The following is a 13,735-nucleotide window of genomic DNA, read 5'->3' as shown; positions in this document are numbered from 1 at the left end:
TATCTTTGATGGCAAGCAACAGAAACGTAGTTCACATGGTTGAGCAAAATAAAGTGGGTGTTTGTTTTAGTTTTGGTTTTTGGCTCATGTAAATGAAACGTCCAGGTGTGGACATCAGATACGGCTGGATCCAGGTCCTCGAATAATGCCATGGGGATTCTGGGTCTGTATTTTTCAACTTTCGAGAAAATCTCAGGCAGGCTCTCCCTAAATGGTGACAAAGATGGCTACTAGCTTCCAGCAGGCAGCCAAAAAAGTCCCTCTTTACTGGAGTTTTAGGGAAAATCCCCAGACTGCTCTCACTCACTTTGCTTGGGTTGATGTCCATCCCTGATCCATTCCATGTGGCCAGGCTGGTGGGGTGCTGTCTTGGCCAAGGCTGAGTCAGGTGCCCACCTGTGGAACTGAGGTTCTAGTCCTCTCCACACAGACCACACAGGGACAGCTCCAGTTGGAGAAGCTCTTCATAAGAGAGGAAGAGGTGCCAGGCAGACAGAAGTAGCAGTTGCATCCCTTCTATCATCAGGCACCTGCGTGTCATCTGTGCAGAGCTGAGGAGTTTGGAGGGGTGGAGAGCTTTGAATCTGGGCAAGGGAGGTGGTGCTTTATCCTGTGGTCCAGATGGAGCTTCGGGGGAGTGACACAGATAGAGCTATGCCAGGCCTTGTACTGGGGCTGGGGGCAGAGGTGTGGACATGCCAGTGAGGGGCAGATATGAACCCCACCTCTTGTGACAGGAAGTGAATCCTCGAAGTGTGATAACAGGGCTCCTCCAGGGCTGAGGCCAGGCAAGATCAGTGTTCCTTAAAGTCAATTTAAAAGGTTTTTGCCCCAACATTATTTTAGTAGTGATGTTACTCATTTTAAGGTGTATTGGGAAAAAAATACACAGTATAGATACTATTGCTTGGAATGAGAGTGGAGTTAGATCTTTTTATTTTTTTTAAAGATTTTATTCATTTATTTATGAGACACACACACACACACACACAGAGAGAGAGAGAGAGAGGGAGGGACATAGGCAGAGGGAGACGCAGGCTCCATGCAGGGAGCCCGATGTGGGACTCGATCCTGGGTCTCCAGGATCAGGCCCTGGGCCAAAGGCTGCGCTAAACTGGTGAGCCACCCAGGCTGCCCCAGAGGTAGGTTTTTTTAATGAGCTTATTTATAGAAAACATTAAATAAATAATAGTACACCATGATCTACAAATATGGCCAACATTTTGGAAGTGAGAAATTTAGGGACCTCTTGGCTAGATGATTCTGGGGCCCCTCTATTTCTGGTGCTCTAAATTCTCTATCCATCACAGCTCTTTGTTGAGTGTTTATGTGTCAGGGGCTATGCTCAGGGTTTTCTGCAAAATGCTTCCTTGAACTCTCACAAAAATCTGGGAAGCAGGGTTTACCATCTCCACGGGGCTCAGAGAGGGGAAGTGATGGGCCCAGAGCAACACAGCTGGTGATCAGAACTCTGGGTGTGCTTCACCACTGCTTCCTTGGTGACTTGTTTGGGAACTCAGAGGGAGCTCTCAGTGTGGCCACAGTAGGGTCTGGGGGAACCCAGGTGTGTGTATGTTGTGGGGGTCTTCCCACTGTGGGCTCAGGGACGGTGTCTGGGAGAAGCCATGCCTGTGACTTGATTCCTGCATGGGTCATTCCCTTAGGCTCCAGTTCCAGTTCCAATCCTGTAACCAGGAGCCAGTCTGTAACCAGGGTGGGGCTCCTGGGCCTGGGGAGTTGGATACCCCCCCTCTAAGTGGCACCTCCCCCAAGCAGACACAGAACTGGGGTACAGTGGGCAAAGTGCCAACAAGAGTCTGGTGTGGCCACCCTGGTGGGTCACACCTTTGCCAAAGGCACCAGCATCTGTTCCTCCCCGGTAGGTCCGTGCTCTTCTCCAAAGAGGCCTCTCCTGCATCTCATCCAGATCAGGAAGTCAGGCTCGCCTCCACGGGGTCCCGCCGGGGCTCCCCATATGCTTTCCAGTGCGCTCACTAACCTGGGCCAGATATCGGGCTAACCTTAGTATTCATGGGGTCTTCATTGTGGGCTAACCTTGGATCTGTTATTCAATAAGAAGCCAGTCTGCCAGGCTAACGTCAACACAGGTGTTTTGTGGAAAGGACTCAAGATCTCTGCTTCTCAAATACCACTTTCCATACCAGCTTCCCCTCCCTGCCTCCTTGCCTCTCTCCTTTTTTTTCAGATGGGTAAATGCCCATGTTTCGTCTCATGCACAGCTCTACATCCACAGGCTTCCAGGGACAGGAGAGCAGCTAGCTCCTCCCTCTTTAAACTCACCTCTCAGGCCACCTGGTGGCTCAGTGGTTGAGCTACTGCCTTCAGCTCAGGGCGTGATCCCAGGGTCCCGGGATCAAGTCCCACATCAGGATCAAGTCCCACATCAGGCTCCCCCGCAGGGAGCCTTCTTCTCCCTCTGCCTGTGTCTCTGCTTCTCTTTCTGTGTCTCTCATGAATAAATAAACAAACAAATTCACCTCTTATTTGGGACTGTGTTAGGAGACAGGAAGAAGGTGGGAGAAACAGGGTCCAGGGGAAAATCAGCCATTTCTAAGGGGCAGGAATCCTTGGGAGCATCCAAGGGCTCCAACTCTTGTTTTTCCAAGAATTTGAGGCAAGTCTTCCAAGGGAGGGAGAGGACCAGAGGGGAGGCTGTTCGGAGGCCCGGGTCTCCCCTCTCCCTGCGCGTGTCTTCCAGGACCCGAGAGTCAGCATGCTGTGTGGCGGGGCGGCCGCTCTGTTCCTGCTGATGCTCCAGGGAGGTGAGTAGCTGCCCCAGGTCTGCGGGCGGGGAGGAGGCCAGGCTGGCCTGCAGGCTCTGGGTCAGGGCCAGGGCCCGCAGGGCGGGGGGCTGCAGCCTCTGTGCACGTGGGCTGGACTGGCCAGTGCCCCATCAACTAGAACCCGTCCCACCCGGGAGCCCCGTTAGCCAGCAGTGGCTCATGTGAGTCCCACGTGGACCAGACCACGAGCTGGGGGCTTCACGGCTCACTCACTGCGGGGACGAGACTGGAACCTCCATTTCCACAGCTCTCGGCCTGGCCTGGCTCCCAGCCCTCAGAGGGAGGAAGTCCTGCCTTTGGTCTAACCTCAATTTCTCTTTGTGCAATGACTCTCCTAGGAGATGTTTGTCAACAATCACAGAATCCCCAGCAGGCCCTGGGGGGGGGGGGGGGGGGGGGAGAGGGAGACAAAAGTAGCCAAACCTTGGAAGGCGCCCCCAGGGCACCAGAGGATGAAGTTAGAAGCCCCAGCTGGGAAAGGCCAGGCGTTGGACTAGGGTGCCCAGCCAGGGCTCAGAGGCCTGGGAAGCCTTCCCGGAGGAGGCCGGACGCAGCACACAAGCTCATGGGGGTTGCACTGGGAGCAGGGGTCCCTCGGCCGCTGCTCTGCTGACTCTGCAGTTCTCTCTGGTTTTTACCGAAAGGCCCAGAGCCTCAAATAGCTTCTTCAGGAAGCAGATGTCTGGCTCTTTTATTTTCCCCTTCTGCGCGGCCAGCACTCGGTCCTGGGTCACCCTCCAGGGCGCCACCCCCGCGGGCACAGACAACAAGCCCCTGCTGCACAGGGCGCTGAGCGTCACTCACTCCGCGACCCCCATGGCCCCGTGTGGCCCGTGCCGCAGTGACGCCGGGTGCTCACTTGAGGACACCACGGCTCAGGAAGGGTAAGGGACAGGCCACGGACCCACAGCCAGGCAGTGGCGGAGCTGGAATCCCAAACCTGCTTCATCCCCCCGGCTTAGCCACCTTGCGCTGCCGCTGGTATTGAGGGAGCGCCCTGTGCAGGGTCCCCACCTGCATGCTGTCACCTGTGTATCTCCCTCCAGGGAGACCAGTTCCCCCCGGGGGAAGCCTCCTCCTAGCGCAGGACTCATTGCCACAACTCAGATTCCTTGGTGGTGGCTGCAGGGAGACCTGTGTTGAGGAGGATTCTGAGGGTCCCCCAAAGGAGGGAGTGCCGTGATGGATTAGTGGTGTTTGCTGTGCGCACGGATGTCAACGAGTAGCACAGCTGAGATTTTCCTTTCCTGGGTGAGAGTCTCAGGAGCCCAGCCCCAGAGTGACCGGAGGTGTGGCCCAGGCTCAGAGCCTCCAGGTTCTTGTCTATAAAACGGTGGCGGCAGCCGGCTAAGGACATTTCCAGCAATGGTCCTCTTGGTTCTGAATCCAGCTTCTGACCTAAAGTGAGGCACAGGAAGGGAACACAGCACCACCGCTTGGATCTTCATTAGTCAGGAGAAAATAGGAAAAAGCCACTAAGGATGACTTCACTTAAAAAGGGGAACAGATTTCTGGTAAATAGTTGAAGGGGAGTGGGGGAGAAATCTCAGCGTTGGTACCTGATCTTACAGAACAAAATGAAGCTAAAACTTGTTAAACTTATTTTGTCGAACATTGACACAAACTTAGATTTATGGTTGCACCCCCTACTTCTAGAACAACAGAAAGCATTAATGTTGAGGGTGGGAGGGCATTAAGTCTCCCAACATAATGGCCTGAGTGAGCACTCCCGGTGTCACCTGGCGGTAGTGGTGCTGGCCAGTACACTAATACAGATTTTTCAGCAAAAGTTTTAGAGGGCTTCTTGGTTTAGGGATGTTTTCTTACTCCCTCCATGCACTTCTGGCCTCCCTGAGGTCCGTGTCCTGGCTCGGCCAGCTGCTGTGAAGCAGAGGGCCCCAGCCTTGTCAGGGCTTGGGGCATTTTCAGCGGTGCCTCTGATGGCTTCTTGAATCCCTGGGGGGGGGGGGGGGTGCAGATTCACCCTGCAGCTGGGGAGTTCAGGACCTGCCACCAAGGGGGACACTGGTCAGGAGGGACGCAGAGCTGGTGGTCACATGCTGGCTTTGGTGGGGGGAGAGTGCTGAGGTGGGGACCCGCTTAGTTCCTTAGATTTCACATTCATAGTGTCCTGTCTCTGTAGCCAGCCTTGAAACATGGGGGTCACACCAGGAATTCCCAGGTGGCAGGGACACCCTTCCCCGAGCCCACATCTTAGCTGCCCCTGGGTTGCCAAACTCGGCCTGGCCCTGGAACCCCTGCCTCCTCTCACCCTCCAGCCCCCGAGGAGGGGAAGGGGTGAGGCACCACGAAGCCTCTGGCCAGCCCCCCACCACGGCCTCTCTCTCCCCTCATCTTCCAGCCTGGGGTTGCCTAGACCTCGTCTGCTACACCGATTACTTCCAGACAGTCACCTGCACCCTGGAGACAGGGACCGTCCACCCCAGCAACCTCACCCTCACCTGGTAAGTGGCTGGCCCTCACCAGCCCTGGGATGCTGCTCAGGGTGGCCGCTGGGGGGCTGGGGCAAAGCAGGACCAACCACAGAAGGCCACAGACCGCGTTGGACCTTCGAGGTGCCCGGCAGACAGTTTAGCAATAAACATAATAGCTGCCACTTCCTGAGGGTTCTCAGGCTTGTTCACCATCAGCATTTGGTTTTGCCCCAGGAGAGGCTGTGAGCTGGACTTGCCCTGCCCGTCTTACACCCCCCTCCCCGCCCCGGCTCACGGCCCTTGTCTAGAGCATCAGCTGAGAGGCCACGGGGCAGTTCTGTCAGCTCCAAAGGCCATACTCTCCTGCCCACATAGCCCTAACTGTGGCTTTTTTTTTTTTTTAAGATTGATTTATTCATTTTAGAGAAGGGTTAGGGGGGACAGGGGCAGAAGGAGCCAAGCAGACTCTGTGCTGAGTGTGGAGCCCAACACGGGGCTCGATCCCACGACTCTGAGATCATGACCCGATCTGAAACCGACTGAGCCAACCAGGTGCCCCAGCCCTACCTGTGGTTTTGAGACCCATGGACAGCCAGACTCCTTCCCGTATGATTTGTTTTTTGAGCATTCAGTACATCCCAGGCGCCTTGCTATGTGCTTCCTAGGAACGATCACTTCCCTTCCTCGCAATTATTACTGTCATTTTACAAATGGGGACATTGGGGTTCAGAGAGGTTGTGCCACTCGCCCAAGCTCACACAGCCAGTGAATGGTGGAACTGGATTGAAACACAGGCAGCCTGATTCCAAAATCCACAGGCCCCTTTTAGTCTATTGTTAAAGAACAGGGACGTGAGGCTTTACTCAAGACCACTGCCAGGGGCACAAGGCCCACTGCATGGGGCTTTGCAGTCAGGGGAGAGATTGGGCTCAACCTCAAATATGACCAAGAAAAAGGGGGGATGTAGAGCCAAGGGGGAGGGTGGAGTCAGTGGATGGGAGTTACCAAGAGGACACGTCAAGGGGAAGGGGGGGGTCTGGCTACATGTCACAGTGTTTTTTTTTTTTTTTTTTTTTTTTAAGATTTATTTATTTATTCATGAGAGACACAGAAAGAGAGGCAGAGACATAGGCAGAGGGAGAAGCAGGTCCCTATGGGGACCCGGATGCAGGACTTGATCCCAGGACCCTGGGATCACAACCTGAGCAAAAGGCTGATGCTCAGCCACTGGGCCACCCAGGTGCTCCAGTTCTTGCTGACGGCAGCCCAGGTTGGTCAGACGTCATCGGGGGATGAGGTGGAGGGCGAGGAGCCTCCTCACACATCCAGGGCAGGGGACTCTGGCTAACGACTTAGCAGGAGTCTTGTCAAAATTAGTGCAGAGATGACCCGGAAGCCCAAAGGTCAGGGCCTCGTCTAGGAGAGTGCTCAGAGGAGCCTGCACAGAACTTAACCAAGGAGAGAACCTTTATTCACTGAGGCTGCTCAGGATAAAGGATAGCTGGCTTTCCTCTCTCATCACTAGTTCATTCATACATTCATTCGGAACATGGTTATTGACCCCCTGCTAGACACCTGCTGGCACTGGGGGCAGACCAGTGAGGTCCCAGGAGCTCTACAGTGGGGGGTGCCTGGGGAGACAGATAATAGACACATAAGCAGCCATCAAGATCCTTTCTGATGACGATGAGTGCTATAAAGAACAGGAACATGAAAAAAAAAAAAAAAAGAACAGGAACATGGGCCACGGGGTCCTGAGCAAGTGACACGGGGGCGGGTGGTCAGGGCAGGCCTCTCTGGATGAGAAGGAGGCAGCCAGTGAGCTGGGGCAGAGCATTCCAGGCAGAGGGCACTGCCTGTGCGAAGTCCCTGGGGGCGGGGAAGGGAAGAGCTGATGAGTTTGAGGAATATCGAGGAAGTCAGTGTGGCCAGAGTGGAGTGAGTCAGTGTGGGAGGGAATAACAAGCAAAGAAGGTGAGAGGAAGGCTGAGGGCAGATTTCACTGTGGGTGGTGAGCAGTCACTGGAGGGTTTTAGGCGTGGGAGTGACGCAGAGTTTTTAAAGGGCCCCTTGGCTCCTATGCAAGAGGCTTGCATTGATTGAGCGGAAGTTTCTGTTCTAACAAATATTTAGCAGAGAACAGAGTCTACATGTCCATATTGGCCTTGGAGGGTAGTCATGTTGAGAGTCTGAAAGTGTAGGTAGAGAAATAAATACTTGCTGAACTCCTATCCATACTTCAAAACCCATCACTTAACACCCAGTGGGAATGAAAAGGCCAGAGCATTGCCCCAACCCCATACCAACAGCCTCCCTAGAATTTCACGTGGTGCAGGGGATGAGGTTCATTTGGCTCTCATCTTGGCCTTCAACCCAGGTACTCCACTAGGTATTCATTGGATGTTGGATGGAAGGAGGGAGGAAGGAGACCTGAAATGCTTAGCATCCTTCCTACAGGACAGTGATCCAGTTGATGGAATTGACAAGGACAGATTTAGGCTCAGTCTAGGCAAGAATGGCCCAAATTTCCAAAGTTGAGAGTTTTTATCTTATGTGAGGTAGTGAGTTCCCGGTTCCTTGGAGGCATGCAAGCCAAGCCTGGACGCAACCCATCAGGGATGCTTCGGGGGGCAGAGGGGAATACCTTCCCTGGAAAAGTGCTGGTAGACTGAGTGACCCCCGCCTCCAGCCTCCCAGTCTCACCTCCAATTCCTCCCAGCCCCGAGATTCTGGGTTTCTGCCCTGGCCGCGTGCGCTGAGCCCCACCGGCCTCCAGCCGTGACTGGCTGCTCTGTCCTTGAAGGCAAGACCCATATGGAGAACTGGAGGATGAAGTCACCTCCTGCAGCCTCCAGCGGTCCACCCACAACGCCACGCACGCAAAGTACATGTGCCACATGGATGTGTTCCACTTCATGGCCGACGACATTTTCAGTGTCAACGTGACAGACCAGCCTGGCAATTACTCCCAGGAGTGCGGCAGCTTTGTCCTGGCTAAGAGCAGTGAGTATCCTGTGGACCCCAGAGCAGAGGGGAACCCAGGTGGGGGCTGAGCCCCGTGCTCCCGGGCCAGCCGTCCCCCATCATCAGAAGTGACCTGTCCCGTGTGCTGGCTTCCCCCTAGCATTAGTTCTGTAGATGCACGACTACGGAGCGGTGGGTTGATAACTAGATTTGGGCCTTAACCAGAGAGAGGCCACAGAGGCGTGAAACGGAGCTGGCCTGGGGCCCCGGAGCCGGCTGGCTGTGGCCCTGGACTGGCTCACGATTTGTAGAGTGAGGGCCCTTCTGGGCTCCTGCCCCCAGTGTGAGGCAAGGTGGGGAGGCCACGTCACAAGAGAAAACCTCCCCTGGGATTTTTCCTGCTTCTTAGCTTGCCAATGAGGCCTAGAATTTCCCTCCAGCCTGGAGGGAGGAGGGCTGGCCGGTGGAAGCGGTTGTTTCTGTGGGTCCAGTGCCAGGAGGGGGCAGGGAAGGGCACAGGAAGCAGCTGTGAACGTGTGTATGTGTGTGCGCACACATGTGCCCAAAGTGGAGTGTCCAGGGAGGGGGTGAGACGCCCGTGCCCAAAGGCATGCAAGTAGACGGCTAAGAGAGGCCTGCCCCTGGGGAGGCTCAGCCTCTGAGGTCTGGGACTTTGTGTCCCCAGATTCCCAGCGGTGGGGCAAGAAGATAAGAGGGCATCTGTCACTCATACTCTGGGGGGCCAGGGTTGTGCCACTTGGCACACAGAGGGTGTGAGCAAAGCTTCACGCATACCCAGACACACCCAGTCTCCTACACATGCACACACATGCATAAATACACCCTCAGAGGTACAGATGTCCTGCCGACTCCAGGCCTAGACAGCACAGACAGATGCTCACATTTTCTCTCGGACCCATGCAGGTGCGTGCACACACAGGTGCACACATGCTCACTTGGCCATTTGGGTCCAGGTGTGGCAAGCGCAAGGAGCAGGGGTGCCCTCCTGCCTCTGGGTGAGCCCGGTGAGGGGGAGCAGAATCCCCGCCCCTCCCCTGCAGAGCAGAGTGCAGGGCAGAGAAGGAGCTGCCTTGACACTGCACAGGTGGCTCCAAGTCACATGGTTGCCCTCCCCCTCCACCTCCTGCCCTCCCTGCGGGGATATGAGGCGCCCTTGCCCAGATGTGGCCCCGGCCCCTTCCTCCTCCTGGGCACTGGGCCTCCCTGGGCTGAGCACCTGCCTCTCACGATGCCTGCCGGGCTCCACAAACGTCTGGCTTCCTCCACCAGTTGGTTCACACCACCCAGCTCAGGCCACAGGGGGAAACTGAGAGCTCGCCCAGCCTGGGAAGACAGAGAGGGTTTAAGAACGAGTCCTGTCCAAAAGGACCCGTGGCTCAAAGGCAACGAAGCTTTAGAGTTCCTTTTTGCGAAACCCCTGAAAGGTTCATTGGTTGATTTAATAAGCATTTCTCCAGGGCCTGGTGTGTGCCCGCTCTGTCCTGGGAGCTGTGGGCGCAGCGCTGACCCAGAAGAACAAATCCTCGGCCCCAAGCAGCTAAGATCCCAGAGAAGGGGCAGAGGGGGAACAGGAGCACACGGGGAAATGCGGAAAATGTTAGATGTTGGCAAATAAGGTGGAAGAAGGAGAGGGTGGGATTGGGGGGGCCAAGAACCTGTCACTTCTCTCTCCTCGAAGGGACCTCCTGCTACTGAGCTGGTCCCCGAGAATTGTCACCCCATGAAAGAGGAGCTGGTACCCTTTTACAAGAGAGGAAATGGAGACATATAACATGTCGTATCCTATTCACGAAACAAGTTTGGGATAGAGCAGAACGGGAGGCCTGACTTTGACCTTTGCCTGGGAAGCACCCAGGAGGGTGTGGTGATGTGACTCAGGCCTCCGCTCTTGCACTTTCCAGAAGTCTGGGAGAACCCTCACACCAAGTCACACGTGGCCAGTGAGGAGGGTCGGAGTGCTCTGCTCTGCAGACCCTGCAGAGAGCTCAGGAGGGCTGGCGTTTGTCGTTAGCATTAATTAATATTAAAGAAAGCTCATTAGCATTTATGCTAATCAGCACCTTTTGGCTTCTGGGGGAAGCTGCCTCTGAAAGAAAATGATGTCATTGTTTAGAACAGAAATGCAGAAACAGTGCCTCTGGCCTACATGTTGCTTAGCCAGTTTTTCGATTAGTAGCTAAATTTATTGGTTTTTTAAAATATTTTTAATTAATTAATTTATTTGAAAGAGCATGCACACGACAGAGAGAGAGAGAGAGAGCAGAAGAGGTGGGGAGGGGCAGAGGCAGAGGGAGAAGCAGACTCCCCCCTGAGCAGGGAGCCGGATGCGGGGTTCCATCCCAGGACCCCAGGATCGTGACCTGAGCTGAAGGCAGATGCTTCACCCACTGAGCCACCCAGGCACCCCTCGAGCTAACTTTAATGTTTGAGAGAGCTTCTCCCTATTTGGGATTCCAGGTTGCTCTTCTCTGGCTACCCTGGTCTGCTGTCCCGCCCAGCCTGAGTGGTGGCATCCCTTTTACGCGTCCTCAGACCCCAAACCTGCTTCACCCACTTCTGTTACACCCCCCAGCCCTGCCCCTGTAGGGCTGCAGGTCCAGTGTGGTCTCAACTTCTCATTTCTCCGATGAGCCAACCGAGGCTTGGAGAAGGCGGCTACCTCGCCCAGAGTCCCTCCCGGGTTCTGATCCAGGGGGTCGGGGCGTAGGGGCATTTCCTGCCACCACATCCTTCTCAGCGGCTGCCCCATCTCACTCCTTATCTTTCTGGCTTTTTCCTTCAAGTCAAGCCATCCCCCCCTTTCAACGTGACTGTGACCTTCTCGGGACATTATAACATCTCCTGGAGCTCCAGTTACAATTCCTACCCGCTGAAGGGCAAGCTGCAGTATGAGCTACGGTACAGGAAGCAGGGGCGCTCCTGGGCTCTGGTGAGGCTCCGGGAGACCTGGTGGGGAGGGGGTGAGAGACGGCGTGCAGTGCTGAGCATCCGGGGCGCTGGTGGTGCGGAGGGGGGGTCGGAGACACGGGTGAGCTGGTGACTCAGAGTGGAGAATGGAACCAAGGATCCACGGAGGGTGGAAGCCCCCCGCCCCCCTGCACCTTCCCTAGCTGTCCACCCTCCCACGCCTGGGGGTAGGAGGCCCCTTAAAAGTCTTTCCTTCCTGCCCCTGGTTCCTGGATCAGCTTGCCAGAGAGGAAGGGGGTGTCACTTCCTCAGATTCCACCTGGAGTCCAGAACAGTCGCAGTAGACCAAGTTTCAGAAATGGGGCGATCTGGAGCCTTCCCACCTGCCTTAGAACGGTCACAGGTGAAGAGATCCAGGTGAAGACGGTCCAGTGTTAGAGGGACCACTGTTTCCAAGCTGAAGGCTTCTAGAAGCCTCCTTGTTGTTTTTTTTTTTTTTTTAAGATTTTATTTATTCATAAGAGACAGAGAGGGAGAGAGAGAGAGAGGCAGAGACACAGGCAGAGGGAGAAGCAGGCTCCCCGCAGGGAGCTTGATGTGGGACTCGATCCTGGGACTCCAGGATTTCACCCTGGACCAAAGGCAGGCGCTAAAGCGCTGAGCCACCCAGGGATCCCCAGCCTCCTGTTTAGAGCAGTGGAGAGTTCCCCAATGGCCTCCAATTCAGAACAGTCGTGGCCAAAGACTTCTAGAATGATCCATCCTTCAGGGCGGGCCCAGTTGAAGCATTTCATACATGCGGCTGTTTGGAACGTCCCCTGTGGAAGACTTCCAGAGGTATCCACGGCTGAGATGCCTGCGGTCGAAGGCTTCCAGAAATGCCCGCTCTTGAGAAGGTGCACAGAGGGACAGTCCACAAAGTGTCCGCTGTCTGGAATGCTGCCGGTTAAAGATTCCCAGGAGGGGCCATCCTGCTCCCGGGACCATCCAGGTCCTCGCAGGGCAGGGCCCCAGCCGGGACAGTGAGGGGAGAGCTGGGGTCGGTCAGAGAGAAACGAGGTTCAGGCGGCGCCCGTGGCTCTGAACCGCCCACACCCGAGTGGCCGCGACTCAAGCTGAGCCTGGGTCCTGTGGCAGGGGACGCTCGGCCCCTTCGTGGTGCTTCTGCTGGAGGCGGGGCTGGCCTGGCTGGTCCTGACCCGTGCGTCCTCTCCCTGTGCCGGCAGAGCCCGGGGAGAAAGCTGATCTCCGTGGACTCGAGAAGCGTCTCTCTCCTCCCCTTGGAGTTCCAGGGTGACTCGAGCTACGAGCTCCAGGTGCGCGCAGGGCCCCAGCCCGGCTCCAACTTCCAGGGGACCTGGAGCGAGTGGAGTGACTCCGTCACCTTTCACACCCAGCCGGAAGGTAGGCGTGACTCCCGGCGGGCGCTTGCTGCTCCTCCTAACTCTGTGCACGACCATCTCCATTTTGCGGGTGGGAACACGGAGGCCCAGAGGGTTGGAGTGTCGCTTGCCTGGGGTGGGGGTGGGAGCAGGAACCCAGACCACCTCACTGCAAGGCACCTGCCCGGACCCCGTGCCCACTGCACCCGCCCCACGTGGCGTCTGGTTAGAGGTTGGTTCCACGTTACCCAGTGTCTGTTCCCTCCCAGAGATAAAGGGAAGCCAGCACACGTACCTGCTCTACCTCCTCCTGGTCATCATACTCCCCATCCTCGTCTTCTTAGGCCTGAAGATCCACCTGCCTTGGAGGTGAGGCCAGGGAGGCAGGGAGGCAGGGAGCGGGTGGGGCTGGGCCACAAGCCTCTCTGGGGCTGCCCAGGGTTGGGGGAACACAACCTGGCGTCGAGACACTGATAATGGGAAACAGCTCCTGTTTACCCAACCTCATGAGCAGGACATCTGGTACTCCCCTCCCCTGGGCGACAGGGGAAGGCCAAGGGCTGCGGAGCTTTCAGAGAGCTTGCCCGAGGCCGCGCGGCTCTGAAGTGAGGCAGTAGATTTTGAGCCCGTGCTCAGGACAGGGACCTGGGCTATGATCTTGTCCAGCGAATTTTATGCTTTGCGTCCCAAGGGGCACGGGGTGGGGGCGGTGGTGGTGGCAAAGGGTTGGTGTGATCGTCCACACCCTGCCACCCCCGCCCTTCTGCTCCAACCAGGGCTCTTGCTTTCATCCATTTATATACCGGGTTTCTGCTGAATGTTGCCACTGATTAAAATGATAACCTAAAGCTCCCCTGGAGGCAAGCGCTGCAGTGAGGGTTTGCTGAGCCCTGGGAGGGGGGTGTGTGGGGTGGGGTGGGGGAAGGGGAGGGGAGGGGATCAGCACAATTTGTTCATCTTCATTCAGAGGTTTTGGCAAAGACGGAGGCAGAGAGGCTAGAGGGGGACGGAGAGCGATCCGAATGATAATGAGTATCACGGGGCGCTGTCGCGCTGTCGCGCTGTCGAGGTCCTGGGGTGCTGTGCAGACGCCCCGTGGAACTGGCTGTCTGCTCATCCTCAGTTGTAGAGGAGGAAGTTGAGGCTCAGCACGGAACAGGCAGCCAAGCACTCAACCCCCAGGCACCCTCACCAGACTTGCTGCCCCCATTTTAGGGATGTG

At 56.2% G+C, this 13,735-nt stretch overlaps 1 protein-coding gene across 2 annotated transcripts in view; it reads left to right on the top strand.

Annotated features, from left to right (window-relative positions):
• IL21R (interleukin 21 receptor) overlaps positions 1 to 13,735 on the top strand; it is a 35,771-nt gene that overhangs the window by 18,275 nt on the left and 3,761 nt on the right. For both annotated transcript variants that reach the window (XM_038539990.1, XM_038539989.1), the window contains 6 exons: positions 2,720 to 2,783; positions 5,167 to 5,269; positions 8,043 to 8,242; positions 11,008 to 11,153; positions 12,358 to 12,535; positions 12,783 to 12,882. In XM_038539990.1, the coding sequence (XP_038395918.1) occupies positions 2,735 to 2,783; positions 5,167 to 5,269; positions 8,043 to 8,242; positions 11,008 to 11,153; positions 12,358 to 12,535; positions 12,783 to 12,882 (776 nt within the window). In that variant the 5' untranslated portion in view covers positions 2,720 to 2,734. The remainder of the gene's footprint in view (positions 1 to 2,719; positions 2,784 to 5,166; positions 5,270 to 8,042; positions 8,243 to 11,007; positions 11,154 to 12,357; positions 12,536 to 12,782; positions 12,883 to 13,735) is intronic.

Source organism: Canis lupus, chromosome 6 (genome assembly GCF_011100685.1).
Source record: "Canis lupus familiaris isolate Mischka breed German Shepherd chromosome 6, alternate assembly UU_Cfam_GSD_1.0, whole genome shotgun sequence".
Lineage (NCBI taxonomy): Eukaryota > Metazoa > Chordata > Mammalia > Carnivora > Canidae > Canis > Canis lupus.
The sequence above is the reverse complement of the archived record's forward strand: the minus strand, read 5'-3'. Positions and strand labels throughout refer to the sequence as shown.